The sequence below is a fragment of the Salvelinus alpinus genome, chromosome 16 (assembly GCF_045679555.1).
Source record: "Salvelinus alpinus chromosome 16, SLU_Salpinus.1, whole genome shotgun sequence".
Taxonomy (NCBI): domain Eukaryota; kingdom Metazoa; phylum Chordata; class Actinopteri; order Salmoniformes; family Salmonidae; genus Salvelinus; species Salvelinus alpinus.
In genome coordinates this window covers 28,545,441-28,560,582 of record NC_092101.1, presented here as the reverse complement: position 1 = coordinate 28,560,582, position 15,142 = coordinate 28,545,441, and the positions used below count along the sequence as shown (strand labels likewise).

Genomic DNA, 15,142 nt, shown 5'->3' with positions numbered 1-15,142 from the left:
ACCTTCAAGCTGCATACTGGATCCTATTCCTACTAAACTGCTGAAGGAGCTGCTTCCTGTGCTTGGCCCTCCTATGTTGAACATAATAAACAGCTCTCTATCCACCGGATGTGTACCAAACTCACTAAAAGTGGCAGTGATAAAGCCTCTCTTGAAAAAGCCAAACCTTGACCCGGAAAATATAAAAAACTATCGGCCTATATCGAAAATTTTAGAAAAAGCTGTTGCGCAGCAACTCACTGCCTTTCTGAAGACAAACAATGTATACGAAATGCTTCAGTCTGGTTTTAGACCCCATCATAGCACTGAGACTGCACTTGTGAAGGTGGTAAATGACCTTTTAATGGCGTCAGACCGAGGCTCTGCATCTGTCCTCGTGCTACTAGACCTTAGTGCTGCCTTTGACACCATCGATCACCATATTCTTTTGGAGAGACTGGAAACCCAAATTGGTCTACACGGACAAGTTCTGGCCTGGTTTAGATCTTACCTGTCGGAAAGATATCAGTTTGTCTCTGTGAATGGTCTGTCCTCTGACAAATCAACTGTACATTTCGGTGTTCCTCAAGGTTCCGTTTTAGGACCACTATTGTTTTCACTATATATTTTACCTCTTGGGGATGTTATTCGAAAACATAATGTTAACTTTCACTGCTATGCGGATGACACACAGCTGTACATTTCAATGAAACATGGTGAAGCCCCAAAATTGCCCTCGCTAGAAGCCTGTGTTTCAGACATAAGGAAGTGGATGGCTGACAACTTTCTACTTTTAAACTCGGACAAAACAGAGATGCTTGTTCTAGGTCCCAAGAAACAAAGAGATCTTCTGTTAAATCTGACAATTCATCTTGATGGTTGTAAAGTCGTCTCAAATAAAACTGTGAAGGACCTCGGCGTTACTCTTGACCCTGATCTCTCTTTTGACGAACATATCAAGACTGTTTCAAGGACAGCTTTTTTCCATCTACGTAACATTGCAAAAATCAGAAATTTTCTGTCCAAAAATGATGCAGAAAAATTAAACCATGCATTTGTTACTTCTAGGTTAGACTACTGCAATGCTCTACTTTCCGGCTACCCGGATAAAGCACTAAATAAACTTCAGTTAGTGCTAAATACGGCTGCTAGAATCCTGACTAGAACCAAGAAATTTGATCATATTACTCCAGTGCTAGCTTCCCTACACTGGCTTCCTGTTAAGGCAAGGGCTGATTTCAAGGTTTTACTGTTAACCTATAAAGCGTTACATGGGCTTGCTCCTACCTATCTTTCCGAGTTGGTCCTGCCGTACATACCAATACGTACGCTACGGTCACAAGACGCAGGCCTCCTAATTGTCCCTAGAATTTCTAAGAAAACAGCGGGAGGCAGGGCTTTCTCCTATAGATCTCCATTTTTATGGAACAGTCTGCCTACCCATGTGAGAGACGCAGACTCGGTCTCAACCTTTAAGTCTTTACTGAAGACTTATCTCTTCAGTAGGTCATATGATTGAGTGTAGTCTGGCCCAGGAGTGTGAAGGTGAACGGAAAGGCTCTGGAGCAACGAACCGCCCTTGCTGTCTCTGCCAGGCCGGTTCCCCTCTCTCCACTGGGATTCTCTGCCTCTAACCCTGTTACAGGGGCTGAGTCACTGGCTTGCTGGTGCTCTTTCATGCCGTCCCTAGGAGGGGTGCGTCACTTGAGTGGGTTGAGTTACTGACGTGATCTTCCTGTCTGGGTTGGCGCCCCCCCTTGGTTTGTGCTGTGGTGGAGACCTTTGTGGGTTATACTCGGCCTTGTCTCAGGTTTGTAATGTTGGTGGTTGAGGATTTCCCTCTAGTGGTGCGGGGGCTGTGCTTTGGCAAAGTGGGTGGGGTTATATCCTTCCTGTTTGGCCCTGTCCGGGGGTTTCTTCGGATGGGGCCACAGTGTCTCCTGACCGCTCCTGTCTCAGCCTCCAGTATTTATGCTGCAGTAGTTTATGTGTCGGGGGGCTAGGGTCAGTTGGTTACCTGGAGTACGTCTCCTGTCTTATCCAGTGTCCTGTGTGAATTTAAGTATGCTCTCTCTAATTCTCTCGTTCTCTCTTTCTCTCTGAGAACCTGAGCCCTAGGACCATACGTCAGGACTACCGGGCATGATGACACCTTGCTGTCCCCAGTCCGCCTGGCCTTGCTGCTATTCCAGTTTCAACTGTTCTGCCTGCGGTTACGGAACCCCTACCTGTCCCAGACCTGCTGTTTTCAACTCTTAATGATCGGCTATGAAAAGCCAACTGAGATTTATTCCTGATTATTATTTGACCATGCTTGTCATTTATGAACATTTTGAAAATCTTGGCGCTCTCTAATTTTCTCCTTCTCTCTTTCTTTCTCTCGGAGGACCTGAGCCCTAGGACCATACGTCGGGACTACCGGCCGTGGTGACACCTTGCTGTCCCCAGTCCGCCTGGCCTTGCTGCTATTCCAGTTTCAACTGTTCTGCCTGCGGTTATGGAACCCCTACCTGTCCCAGACCTGCTGTTTTCAACTCTTAATGATCGGCTATGAAAAGCCAACTGAGATTTATTCCTGATTATTATTTGACCATGCTTGTCACTTATGAACATTTTTGAACATCTTGGCATAGTTCTGTTATAATCTCCACCCGGCACAGCCAGAAGAGGACTGGCCACCCCTCATAGCCTGGTTCCTCTCTAGGTTTCTTCCTAGGTTTTGGCCTTTCTAGGGAGTTTTTCCTAGCCACCGTGCTTCTACACCTGCATTACTAGCTGTTTGGGGTTTTAGGCTGGGTGTCTGTACAGCACTTCGAGATATTAGCTGATGTACGAAGGGCTATATAAAATAAAATTGATTGATTGATTGATTGTTAGCTAATCCAAGTTTATCATTTTAAAAGTCTAATTGATCATTATAAAACCCTTTTGCAATTATGTTAGCACAGCTGAAAACTGTTGTTCTGATTAAAGAAGCAATAAAACTGGCCTGGCCTTCTAGGCAGAGTTGCAAAGAAAAAGCCATATCTCAGACTGGCCAATAAAAATAAAAGATTAAGATGGGCAAAAGAACACAAACACTGGACAGAGGAACTCTGCCTAGAGGGCCAGCATCCCGGAGTTGCCTCTTCCCTGTTGACATTGAGACTGGTGTTTTGCGGGTACTATTTAATGAAACTGCCAGTTGAGGACTTGTGAGGCGTCTGTTTCTCAAACTAGACACTCTAATGTACTTGTCCTCTTGCTCAGTTGTGCACCGGGGCCTCCCACTCCTCTTTCTATTCTGGTTAGAGACAGTTTGCGCTGTTCTGTGAAGGGAGTAGTACACAGCGTTGTACGAGATCTTCCGTTTTTTGGCAATTTCTCACATGGAATAGCCTTCATTTCTCAGAACAAGAATAGACTGATGAGTTTCAGAAGAAAGGCCTTTGTTTCTGGCCATTTTGAGCCTGTAATCGAACCCACAAATGCTGATGCTCCAGATACTCAACTAGTCTAAAGAAGGCCCGTTTTATTGCTTCTTTAATCAGGACAACAGTTTTCAGCTGTGCTAACATAATTGCAAAAGGGTTTTATAATGATCAATTAGCCTTTTAAAATGATAAACTTGTATTAGCTAACACAACGTGCCATTGGAACACAGGAGTGATGGTTGCTGATAATGGGCCTCTGTACGCCTATGTAGATATTCCACTAAAAAATCTGCCGTTTCATGCTACAATACTCATTTACAACATTAACAATGTCTACACTGTATTTCTGATCAATTTGATGTTATTTTAATGGACAAAAAATTAGCTTTTCTTTCAAAAACAAGGACATTTCTAAGTGACCCCAAACTTTTGAACGGTAGTGTATATACATTTGACAAAAAGCTGATTAAGCAGGTTCATTCATGGTTCTGTTATGGTCATTGTGGTGGTTACATAGCTTTTGACCAGCTGTAGTCTTCAGCCAGTGCTGACTGTACACAATTACTGACCAATGCTCTTCATGAAAAACCGAGTAAGCATGTCCAAGGCTTTGTCGCTGTACATGTCTGGCACTTTTAAAGGTCCAATGCAGCGTTTTTCATCTAAATATCAAGTTATTTCTGGGGAACAATTAAGTACCTTATTGTGATTTTCTATTAACATTGTACAAAATGAATTAAAATAGAAACAAAAATAGCTTCTTGGCAAAGACTGAAAACTAGCTGTTATTGGAAGAGAGGTTTGGAACCCTCTTTTTTTTTGGTCTATTTATTAACTGTAACAGTATTATTACAACCTCATAGTGTGGAAATGTAAATAAAACACAAGAAATTCAAATGCACTGGGACTTTAATGTATATGTTGATTCATTTAGTGTGTGTTAATTGGTCACTTTTGATATGTTAATCAAATAGCGGAGCATGCATGAGTTTGTTCCCAACACCACCCTGACATGAGATACTAATATGAACATGTTTCACTGTCATTATAACTATGAGATGAACCTGTTGCTGTGTGTGTGTTACGTGTCACATGTCCTATATATCTCTTGTTTGTGTACATGCATGAGCGAGTGAACGAAAAACTGAGAAAACAATAACAAGAATTTAAGGGCGGGAGAGAGAGAGGAAGAGAGAGAGAAGAAGAGAGAGAGATATCAGACTCCTGCAGCTGTGTCTTGGGCATGTAATTATCTGTCAGTCAGTCAGTCTATTCACACTACTCTCCAGATGTTGCTTCTGCCTCAACAGCTCGAGCCAGGATGGTGAGAGATTGAGATTGAAGGAGGAATTGAGAGAGCAAGAGGAATAGACAGAAAGAGGGGAGGAATAGAGAGAGTTGAGAGGGAATAGGGAGAAACTGGGTAGATGCGAGAAAAAGGATTTCCTTAACTCATTGTGCTTGAATGAATGAAAGAATGAATAAATCAATGAATTCATGCATGAGTGACACAAAATGCTCGTGGCGGAGTGTGCTTCTTGTTCATCAGATTTTTCTGTGATCCAGTTCCTCTGTGATTTCAGTCTCTTCCTGTAGTTGTGTTGATGCTCTTTGAGCTCCATCGCCCAGCATTAACCCTGCTTCCTCTCTGTGTGCTCTGCAGGAGTACAAGGTGTCCAGCTTCGAGCAGCGCCTGATTAGTGAGATCGAGTTCCGCCTGGAGCGCTCTCCAGTGGAGGAGTCTGACGACGATGTGCAGCATGACGAGGATGCCACCGGCACCGGGGTGGTGCCCTTCTTCGACAGCAAGCTCAAACACTACAAGGTGTTCGAGGGCATGCCCATCACCTTCTCCTGCAAGGTCATTGGAGACCCCAAGCCAAAGGTCAGAGGTCACACAGATCAGCCGTTCTTAATGTCAATATTACTGTCACTTTATTCAGGGTGTATTGTTGTAAGGTGTAAATGTTTAATGTACCAACATACAGTATTGTTCTGATAATTGGGAGTTGAGGATGTGTAGTGTTGTTAGTAGGAGGTTGAGGTACATGTACAGTGAGTTGCTATAAGGGCCAGGCTTGGGGTACTAACATCTGTGAGTCCACCACTGCCTATCCCTAGCTCATAGGGCTTCTGTAATGGCTGGGTGATGACAGGCATCAAATGAACGGAACAGAGAGAAAAAGAGAGGACCGATAGAGGGGGGATTGCAGTATAGTATAATATAATAATATACTCTCTTTTCTCTCTACTCCTATAGGTCATTGTGTAACTCTGTGTTGTGTCTATCCTGTCCACTATAGATCTACTGGTTTAAGGATGGGAAGCAGATCTCTAAGAGGAGTGAACACTACAGGATCAGCCGCGACGCTGACGGGACCTGCAACCTCCACACCGCCACCGCCTCATTGGACGATGACGGCAACTACACCATTATGGCTGGTAACCCTGAGGTGAGAACACCTGACCCACCCAACACACAGAGGACCTGACTGACTCATACCCCCATATAGAGAACCCTGCACACACGTTCACACCAAGTCGTTTCACACCAAACTGCTGTACACAGGGGGCATACTGTATCTATGGATACACATTATCAGGACCAATCCGTTTGGCAGTCAGTGGTGCTGGTACTGTTAGCAGTCATTAGTTCTATAATAATGGAGCTGTGGAGAAGAAAAAGGTCTCCAGCCAGCTGGGGAAGCGGGCGTCGAGTGAGACATGAAATCACTAAAGCCATGAGGGTCGAGAGTTCACGTACCGCTGCCTTTCCAACAGACTGGCCAACTTTAACACACTGTACTTCTCTGTACTTCACTGTACTTCCTCTCTGACATGGAGTTTAGTTGAGTTTGAGTATGACCAGTCATAAACGTCAAGTAAACGTCTCTCCCACTCTCTCTCTCGCTCCCTCTCACCGCTCTCTCGCTCTCTTGCTCCGCTCTCTCTCTCTCAATTAATTCAATTCAAGGGCTCTATTGGCATGGGAAACATTGCCAAAGCAAGTGAAGTAGATAATAAACTAAAATTATCAGTAAACATTACACTCACAACAAAGGGGAAATAAATAAACATAAATATGGGTTGTATTTAAAATGGTGTTTGTTTTTCACTGGTTGCACTTTTCTTGTGGCAACAGGTCACACATCTTGCTGCTGTGATGACACACTGTGGTATTTCACCCAATAGATATGGGAGTTTATCAAAATTGGGTTTGTTTTCGAATTCTTTGTGGATCTGTGTAATCTGAGGGAAATATGTTTCTCTAAAATGGTCATACATTGGGCAGGAGGTTAGGAAGTGCAGCTCAGTTTCCATCTCATTTTGTGGGCAGTGTGCACATAGCCTGTCTTCTCTTTAGAGCCAGGTCTGCCTAGGGCGGCCTTTCTCAATAGCAAGGCTATGCTCACTGAGTCTGTACATAGTCAAGCTTTCCTTAAGTTTGGGCCAGTACCAGTGGTCAGGTATTCTGCCACTGTGTACTCTCTGTTTAGAGCCAAATAGCATTCTAGTTTGCTCTGTTTTTTTTTGTTCATTCTTTACAGTGTGTCAAGTAATTCTCTTTTTGTTTTCTCATGATTTGGTTGGGTCTAATTCTGTTGCTGTCCTGGGGCTCTGTGGGGTCTGTTTGTGTTGTGAACAGAGCCCCAGGACCAGCTTGCTTAGGGGACTCTTCTCCAGGTTAATCTCTCTGTAAGTGATGGCTTTGTTATGGAAGGTTTGGGAATCGCTTCCTTTTCAGTGGTTATAGAATTGAACGGCTCTTTTCTGGATTCTGATCATTAGCGGGTATCGGCTTCATTCTGCTCTGTATGCATTATTTTGTGTTTTTCGTTGTACACGGAGGATATTTTTGCAGAATCTATTTGTCTCAATTTGGTGTTTGCCAAGAGTGTGCAAAGCTGTCATCAAGGCAAAGGGTGGCTATTTGAAGAATCTCAAATATAAAATATATTTAGATTTGTTTATGTTAGGAGAATTAAGTTCTCATGTTCTTTAACTACCGCTTCTCTCTCCCGGATCCGGGATCCTCCTCATCAAAAAAGCTGACTAGCATAGCCTAGCGCGACAGGGATATCATATAATATAATTTTCATGAAATCACAAGTCCAATACAGCAAATGAAAGATAAACATCTTGTGAATCCAGCCATCATTTCTGATTTTTAAAATGTTTTACAGCGAAAACACAATATGTATTTCTATTAGCTAACCACAATAGCAAAAGACTCAACTGCATATTTTCACAATTTTTCTACCGCATAGGTAGCTATCACAAAACCGACCAAATAGCGATATAATTAGTCACTAACCAAGAAACAACTTCATCAGATGACAGTCTTATAACATGTTATACAATAAATTTATGTTTTGTTCGAAAATGTGCATATTTGAGGTATAAATCATAGTTTTACATTGCAGCTACCATCAAAAATATCACCAAAGCAGCCAGAATAATTACAGAAAGCAACGTGAAATAACTAAATACTCATCATAAAACATTTATGAAAAATACATGGTGTACAGCAAATGAAAGATAAACATCTTGTGAATCCAGCCAATATTTCCGATTTTTTAAAGAGTTTTACAGCGAAAACACAATATAGCATTATATTAGCTTACCACAATAGCCAAACACACAAATGCATTTATTAGCAGCAAAAGGTAGCGATCGCAAAAACCAGCAAAAGATATACATTTAATCACTAACCTTGACCAACTTCATCAGATGACAGTCTTATAACATCAGGTTATACAATACACTTATGTTTTGTTCGAAAATGTGCATATTTAGAGCTACAAACCGTGGTTATACATTGTGAATATGTAGCATCGATTCACCAGAATGTCCGGAGCTATTTTGGACACTCACCTAATCTGACCAAAGAACTCATCATAAACTTTACTAAAAAATACATGTTGGACAGCAAATGAAAGATACACTGGTTCTTAATGCAACCACCGTGTTAGATTTTTAAAAATAACTTTACCATAACAAACAGCTTACGTTATAGCGAGACAGCGCCCGCCAAAACGGCGGATAATAGGACTCAACATTTTACAAAGAAATAACATCATAAATTGTTCTTACTTTTGCTGAGCTTCCATCAGAATCTTGTACAAGGAGTCCTTGGTCAAGAATAAATCGTTGTTTGGTTTTAGAATGTCCTTTTCTCCTGTCGAATTCGTGCCACAATGCTAGCCAATGTTGATGACGTTCCCAATTTCTCTCGAGGCAGAGAACGGAAAACTCCAAAAGTCCCAATAAACGTTAAATAATCTGATAAAACTCGGTTGAAAAAACATTCTTTACGATGTTATTATCACATGTATCAAATAAAATCATAGCCAGAGATATTAGCCGTGTATACCGAACGCTTATCATAAGACAATATGGAGGTGCTTCCCGCGCCTAGGTAGAGAAAGGAAATTCTGGACACGTCATTCCAAAAGCTCTTGTTCGACCTCAGATCAAGCTAGACACCCCATTCCATCTTCCACTGCCTGTTGACATCTAGTGGAAGGCGTATGCAGTGCATGCATATCCATAAATATAAGGCAATTCAATAGGCAGGCCCTGAAACAGAGCCTCGTTTTCAGATTTTTCACTTCCTGTCTGGAAGTTTGCTGCCAAATGAGTTCTGTTTTACTCACAGATATAATTCAAACAGTTTTAGAAACTGAGTGTTTTCTATCCAATAGTAATAATAATATGCATATTGTATGATCTAGAATAGAGTACGAGGCCGTTTAAATTGGGCACGATTTTTTCCCAAAGTGAAAACAGCGCCCCCTATTAAGAAGAAGTTAACCAATTAAATTAAATTACTCAGTCTGCTATATCAGGATTTGTAGGATACTGATAGAAATAAAAACAGACAGAGGCCCAGTCTACAATAGTCAAATGTTTATTTACGGGAACGTTCTGCCTATCATTTCCTGTACATTGGTCTATATACCTCACATTTCGTCATAAATGTCCCTCCTCCTCTCAGAAACAATGACAATATAGTTCACAAGTCTTCCTGTCATACATTGTCTGCCACCTGTTATACAATCTACTACAAGCCCAAGGTCTCTCCCCTCCCTGGGTGGGGACAGAATGTCCTGTAAGGAACACAGTAGTAGAGCTTGTATGTCGATAGCTCCTCTTATCTCATACATTGTCTCACACTTGTACCCTGCTTACATACTAAAAAGGAACAAAAAGTCCTTGTCCTAATTCTGACTAAAACTACACACATCAGATTTATAGAGGTATGATTCTAATACATTTCATACAATCATACAATGACAGGGTAGTTTTAGTTATAGTTCTATGTTAAATGTATACATCATTTAGTCATTATTCATGAAAATCCCATAACAGTTTAACACTTTTTTGGTTACTACATGATTCCATTTGTGTTATTTCAAAGTTTTGATGTCTTCACTATTATTCTAAAATGTAGAAATCAAGATAAAACCCTTGAATGAGTAGGTGTTATAAAACTTTGGACCGGTAGTGTGTATGTTTTTGCTCTTTGCTCTTTGTTATAGAGCCAAAAAGATTGGAGAAGTGGTTTACCCATACATCTGCATTTTGGATAGATAGCTCTTTGTGTTGTTGTTTGTTTAGTGTTTTCCAATTTTTCCCAGAAGTGGTTAGAGTCTATGGATTCCTTCTTTTTCCTTAGTGTATTTCTGTATTGTTTTAGTGATTCACCATAGTTAAGGCGTAGGCTCAGATTTTCTGGGTCTCTATGTTTTTGTTTGGATAGGTTTCTCAATTTCTTTCTTAGGTTTTTGCATTCTTCATCAAACCATTTGTCCTTGTTGTTACTTTTCTTCGGTTTTCTGTTTGACATTTTTAGATTTGATAGGGAAGCTGAGATGTCAAATATACTGTTTAGGTTTTCTGCTGCCAAGTTTACGCCTTCACTATTATAGTGAAATGTTTTCTCCAGGAAGTTGTCTAAAAGGGATTGAATTTGTTGTTGCCTAATTGTTTTTGGTAGGTTTCCACACTACTTTCCTTCCATCTATAGCATTTCTTAATATTATTCAGTTCTTTTGGCTTTGATGCCTCATGATTGAGTTTTGCTCTGTTCAAGTGGACAGTGATTTTGCTGTGATCTGATAGGGGTGTCAGTGAGCTGACTGTGAACGCTCTGAGAGACTCTGGGTTGAGGTCAGTGAAAAAGTAGTCTACAGTACTACTGCCAAGAGATGAGCTATAGGTGTACCAACCGTAGGAGTCCCCTCGAAGCCTACCATTGACTATGCACATACCCAGTGTGTGACAGAGCTGCAGGAGTTGTGACCTGTTTTTGTTGGTTATGTTGTCGTAGTTGTGCCTAGGGGGGCATATGGGGGAGGGAATACTGTCACCTCCAGGTAGGTGTTTGCCCCCCTGTGTGCTGATGGTGTTAGGTTCTGGAAATTATCCATTTCCCCCTATAGGATGGAGAAGCTGTCTTCATTAAAGTATAGGGATTCTAGTGGGGGGATATAGGTAGCACACAGGAGGACATTTTTCTCTGTTGAGATCATTTCCTTTTGAATAGCCAAATGTAAAATGTTCTTGTTTTGATTAATTTAATAGAGTTAGGTCTGCTCTACCAAATTTGCCGCAGGTCTGGGTGAGTGTCTCGCTGGTCTGGGTGAGTGTCTCGCTGGTCTGGGAGAATGTCTCGCTGGTCTGGGAGAGTGTCTCGCTGGTCTGGGAAAGTGTCTCGCTGGTCTGGGCGGGATGTCTGTTGAGCTGTTGCTCCTGTGTGAGGTGTTGGGGCTGCGGTTGAGGGTGGTGTCGTTTAGGGTCCGGGCGAAGGTGGGCACTGCTGCCTTGTATAGATGGACCTGGTCGTAAAGGCTGTTCAAGTCCAGGGTGGAGTGGTGGTTCAGGTAGACATTTGGTTTTGAGGCACAGTCACGGGAAATACTTGCGTTTGCCTGCTGTATGTTAGCAGGGTGGAAGTATTTTTGTGGTAGCAGGGTGGAGATAACCTCTCTCTCTCTCTCTATCAGGGGAGGGTGAGCTGTACTGGAAGGATGATGGTCCAGGCAGTGAACCAGAGGGGGAGGAGCCAGCGTTCTGCACCTGGACACATCCGCAGGTAAGGCCACAATGACTGACAGACACAATGACTGACAGGCACGATGACTGACATAGACGATGACTGACAGACACGATGACTGACATAGACTATGACTGACAGGCACGATGACTGACATAGACGATGACTGACAGGCACAATGACTGACAGACACAGGGAGAGGAAGGACAAACAAACACTGTTGGCTATTATTCATAATTAATAATGGGCTTTAGAAATGTGTTGGCAGTGTTCTTGCTGGCTATTATTTGCCATCTGGACTGCCTTTATGCATCAGTACTGTGCAAGTACAGACTCACACTCATTCACAATAAGTGGCCAATACACCAGGTGTATGAACATATGTCCTAAGATACCGCTATTATAAACTATTAAAATAGTTATGGGCATATACAGGGTTTACAGTACACTTCTGTTGATATTAGTGTGTATTAAATCAAACTTTTTGTGTGGTTGAATTTATATATTAGTTGAATAGTGTAGTGTGAGTGGGCGGAAACACCTGTTGGTTCTTCATCTGTTAGATTGATATGTGCAATGATTTTTCAATAAAATACCTCTCCCACATATAATAACTGTCACACACACACACACACACACACACACACACACAAAAATCAACCAGCCAATAACCTGATATGATCCACTCCCAGATAAGGCTTTCATATCCGGTCTGCCTGAGTGAAGCTTTTTAAGATATCCCTCAGTGCCTCCCTCTCTCTTCATCTCTCTCCTTTTTACCCTTTGTCTTCCCTCTGCTCTTTCTTTTCTTCTCTCTCTCTCTCTTCCTCCCTCCCTGCCTCTCTCTCTCCTCCCCCCTCTCTCGCCTCAGACCTAGGTCTCGGTCCAGAGACAGTGGTGATGAGAACGAGAACATCCAGGAGCGTCACTTCCGCCCCCACTTCCTGCAGGCGCCTGGTGACCTCATCGTCCAGGAGGGTAAGCTCTGCCGGATGGACTGCAAGGTGAGACCACGGCCCCTGAACACTGAACACAGCCCTTCTTGACCTTAAACTACAGCTACACCTTTAGGATTCTACCATTGTTTGCCTGTTGGTTAGGGAGGAGTGTGAGGCTTTTAATTACTGGAATTATTGGATCCAATTACTGGAAGCATTACAGATTCTAAGAATTCAAAAAAAGGAACATTCCAACTTTTCCAAATGAACCCTGGTGTTGAGCACATAGTAAATCATAGAAAATGGAGGAAAGGAGTGCAGATCCACACTCAAATTCTCTTTGTGTCAGTGATGAGGAGTGTCTGTGGGCCTGAGAAAGGCATCCTCCCTATGCATTCCATATACTGGAGAATAAATAATTGCTGCTATATATTTCATCTCCTCTTCCATGATGAATGGCTCAGAGCGAGTGAGGAGAGGAAATGCTAGTGTCATTTTGCTAGGATTAAGTGGATTCACTCTCTCACTCTTTCTGCCATTATTTCTCCCACCACACTCTCCTTCCCTCTGTTTTCTCTTTCTCTGTGCCTTCCCTTTTCTCTGTTTCTCCCTCGGTCACTAATCGTTCCTCTGCAGCCTGCGGCAGTCAGACAATTAGAACTATGTTACAAAACTGTAATAAAACCTAACAGCACCATACACAGAATTCACATGCTATAACAAGACTCTCTTTTTATACTCGTCAAAAAATTAACAGTGAGTCTCCAATGGCCTGGGGCTCTTAATGTCAATGATATTTATAAACAATATTTATTTCCAAATCATTTGTAGTTTTCAAACTTTCCATGCCCAAAATAGACTACAGGAAGTCTACTACATGGATGTTCAACAACAAATTACTTAATTCTACTTCTAGCACTTAATACACTCAAGGCCGGATACATACACACGCACACATACACACACACACACACACACACACATAGGTGGGCTCTACCGTGTACACCTGAAGGAGGAGCAGGCGTAGGGTTTCTCTGGCATGCAGCGGGTGCTGAGAAGAGAGGCAGGTCCTTTCACAGGCCAGGCAGTTTCCATGAGAAAACATGCATGCGACCGGGAGACTCCAGACAAACGACAATAAAACACTGTTGATCTCACTCTGCAGACAGAGACACACCATAATACCGTACTCACAATGCAAATAAATACCAGCACATTTACCCTGCAAATAAACACTGTCTTGCTCCAGCTCCAGATTCAAAACATTACATTGTATAAATAAATACTGTCATGCTCCAGATTCAAAACATTACATTGTATAAATAAATACTGTCATGCTCCAGATTCAAAACATTACATTGTATAAATAAATACTGTCATGCTCCAGATTCAAAACATTACATTGTATAAATAAATACTGTCATGCTCCAGATTCAAAACATTACATTGTATAAATAAATACTGTCATGCTCCAGATTCAAAACATTACATTGTATAAATAAATACTGTCATGCTCCAGATTCAAAACATTACATTGTATTAATAACACAATGTGATGAATGAGTTATTGAGTGTTTGTTGTGTTCCCCCTTTAGGTGAGTGGCTTGCCCACACCAGACCTGATCTGGCAGCTGAATGGTCAGACCATCCGTCCTGACTCTGCCCACAAGATGCTGGTGAGGGAGAATGGCGTCCACTCGCTGGTCATCGAGCCCGTGTCCAGCCGTGATGCAGGCATCTACACCTGCATCGCCAGCAACCGCGCCGGACAGAACTCCTTCAACCTGGAACTCATTGTAGCAGGTAGACACCCATACAGTACATATGTGTATAGGCATAGACAGATGAACAGCAACATTGTCACAGTAAAGTACCCATAATATTTCAGATGTCTTCTCAGATATAAAGACCCTTTGTCTACTTTTAGTTGTTGATTCAAATAATGTAGTACTAATCACAATGCATCATAGTTTGATATATGATTGACCTTGGTCTCTCTCGTCTCCAGCCAAAGAGATGCACAAGGCCCCTTCGTTCATGGAGAAGCTGCAGAACACTGGTGTTGCCGAAGGTTACCCGGTGCGTCTGGAGTGCCGTGTGTCGGCTGTTCCCTACCCACAGATCTTTTGGAAGAAAGAGAATGAGTCTTTCACGCACAACACAGACAGGATAAGGTAAGACAGCTCTACCACTCACCGTCTATGGCTTGTATTACATAAATCCAATAGAATTCAAATAGAATACCAATATTATTGGTAAGCAACCTCTCTAAACTGGAGATGCTTAATGATAAAGATATTGATGATCTGACAACATTCGGTGAAACTCGGTCCTAAGGGTGTGTGTCGAATAATTTTTTGCCAGCATGCACCAGGACAACTGTGGCTATCTGTGTATGATCATCCAACCAGCCATGAAGGAGGACGCTGGCTGGTACACTGTGTCGGCCAAGAACGAGGCTGGCATTGTGTCCAGCACTGCACGACTTGACGTCCACAGTAAGTCCCCCAGACAAACACACAGGACCAGATGTAAACCGTAAAAAAATCAATATCTATATACAGTGGGGCAAGAAAGTATTTAGTCAGCCACCAATTGTGCAAGTTCTCCCACTTAAAAAGATGAGAGAGGCCTCATCATAGGTACACTTCAACTATGACAGACAAAATGAGAAAAAGAAATCCAGAAAATCACATTGTAGGATTTTTAATGAATTTATTTGCAAATTATGGTGGAAAATAAGTATTTGGTCA

General features: G+C 42.1%; 1 protein-coding gene and 1 long non-coding RNA gene across 11 annotated transcripts in view; one reads left to right on the top strand and one right to left on the bottom strand.

Annotated features, from left to right (window-relative positions):
• LOC139541288 (palladin-like) overlaps positions 1-15,142 on the top strand; it is a 112,084-nt gene that overhangs the window by 93,904 nt on the left and 3,038 nt on the right. For all 10 annotated transcript variants that reach the window (XM_071345764.1, XM_071345766.1, XM_071345768.1 and 7 more), the window contains 7 exons: positions 5,056-5,277; positions 5,696-5,845; positions 11,402-11,490; positions 12,323-12,455; positions 13,985-14,192; positions 14,398-14,563; positions 14,754-14,887. In XM_071345764.1, the coding sequence (XP_071201865.1) occupies positions 5,056-5,277; positions 5,696-5,845; positions 11,402-11,490; positions 12,323-12,455; positions 13,985-14,192; positions 14,398-14,563; positions 14,754-14,887 (1,102 nt within the window). The remainder of the gene's footprint in view (positions 1-5,055; positions 5,278-5,695; positions 5,846-11,401; positions 11,491-12,322; positions 12,456-13,984; positions 14,193-14,397; positions 14,564-14,753; positions 14,888-15,142) is intronic.
• On the bottom strand, positions 9,288-13,985 carry LOC139541291 (uncharacterized). Its single transcript, XR_011668328.1, has 2 exons — positions 13,387-13,985; positions 9,288-11,633 (listed from the first exon to the last, which is right to left on the bottom strand). It is a non-coding gene; the product is annotated as an uncharacterized lncRNA (long non-coding RNA).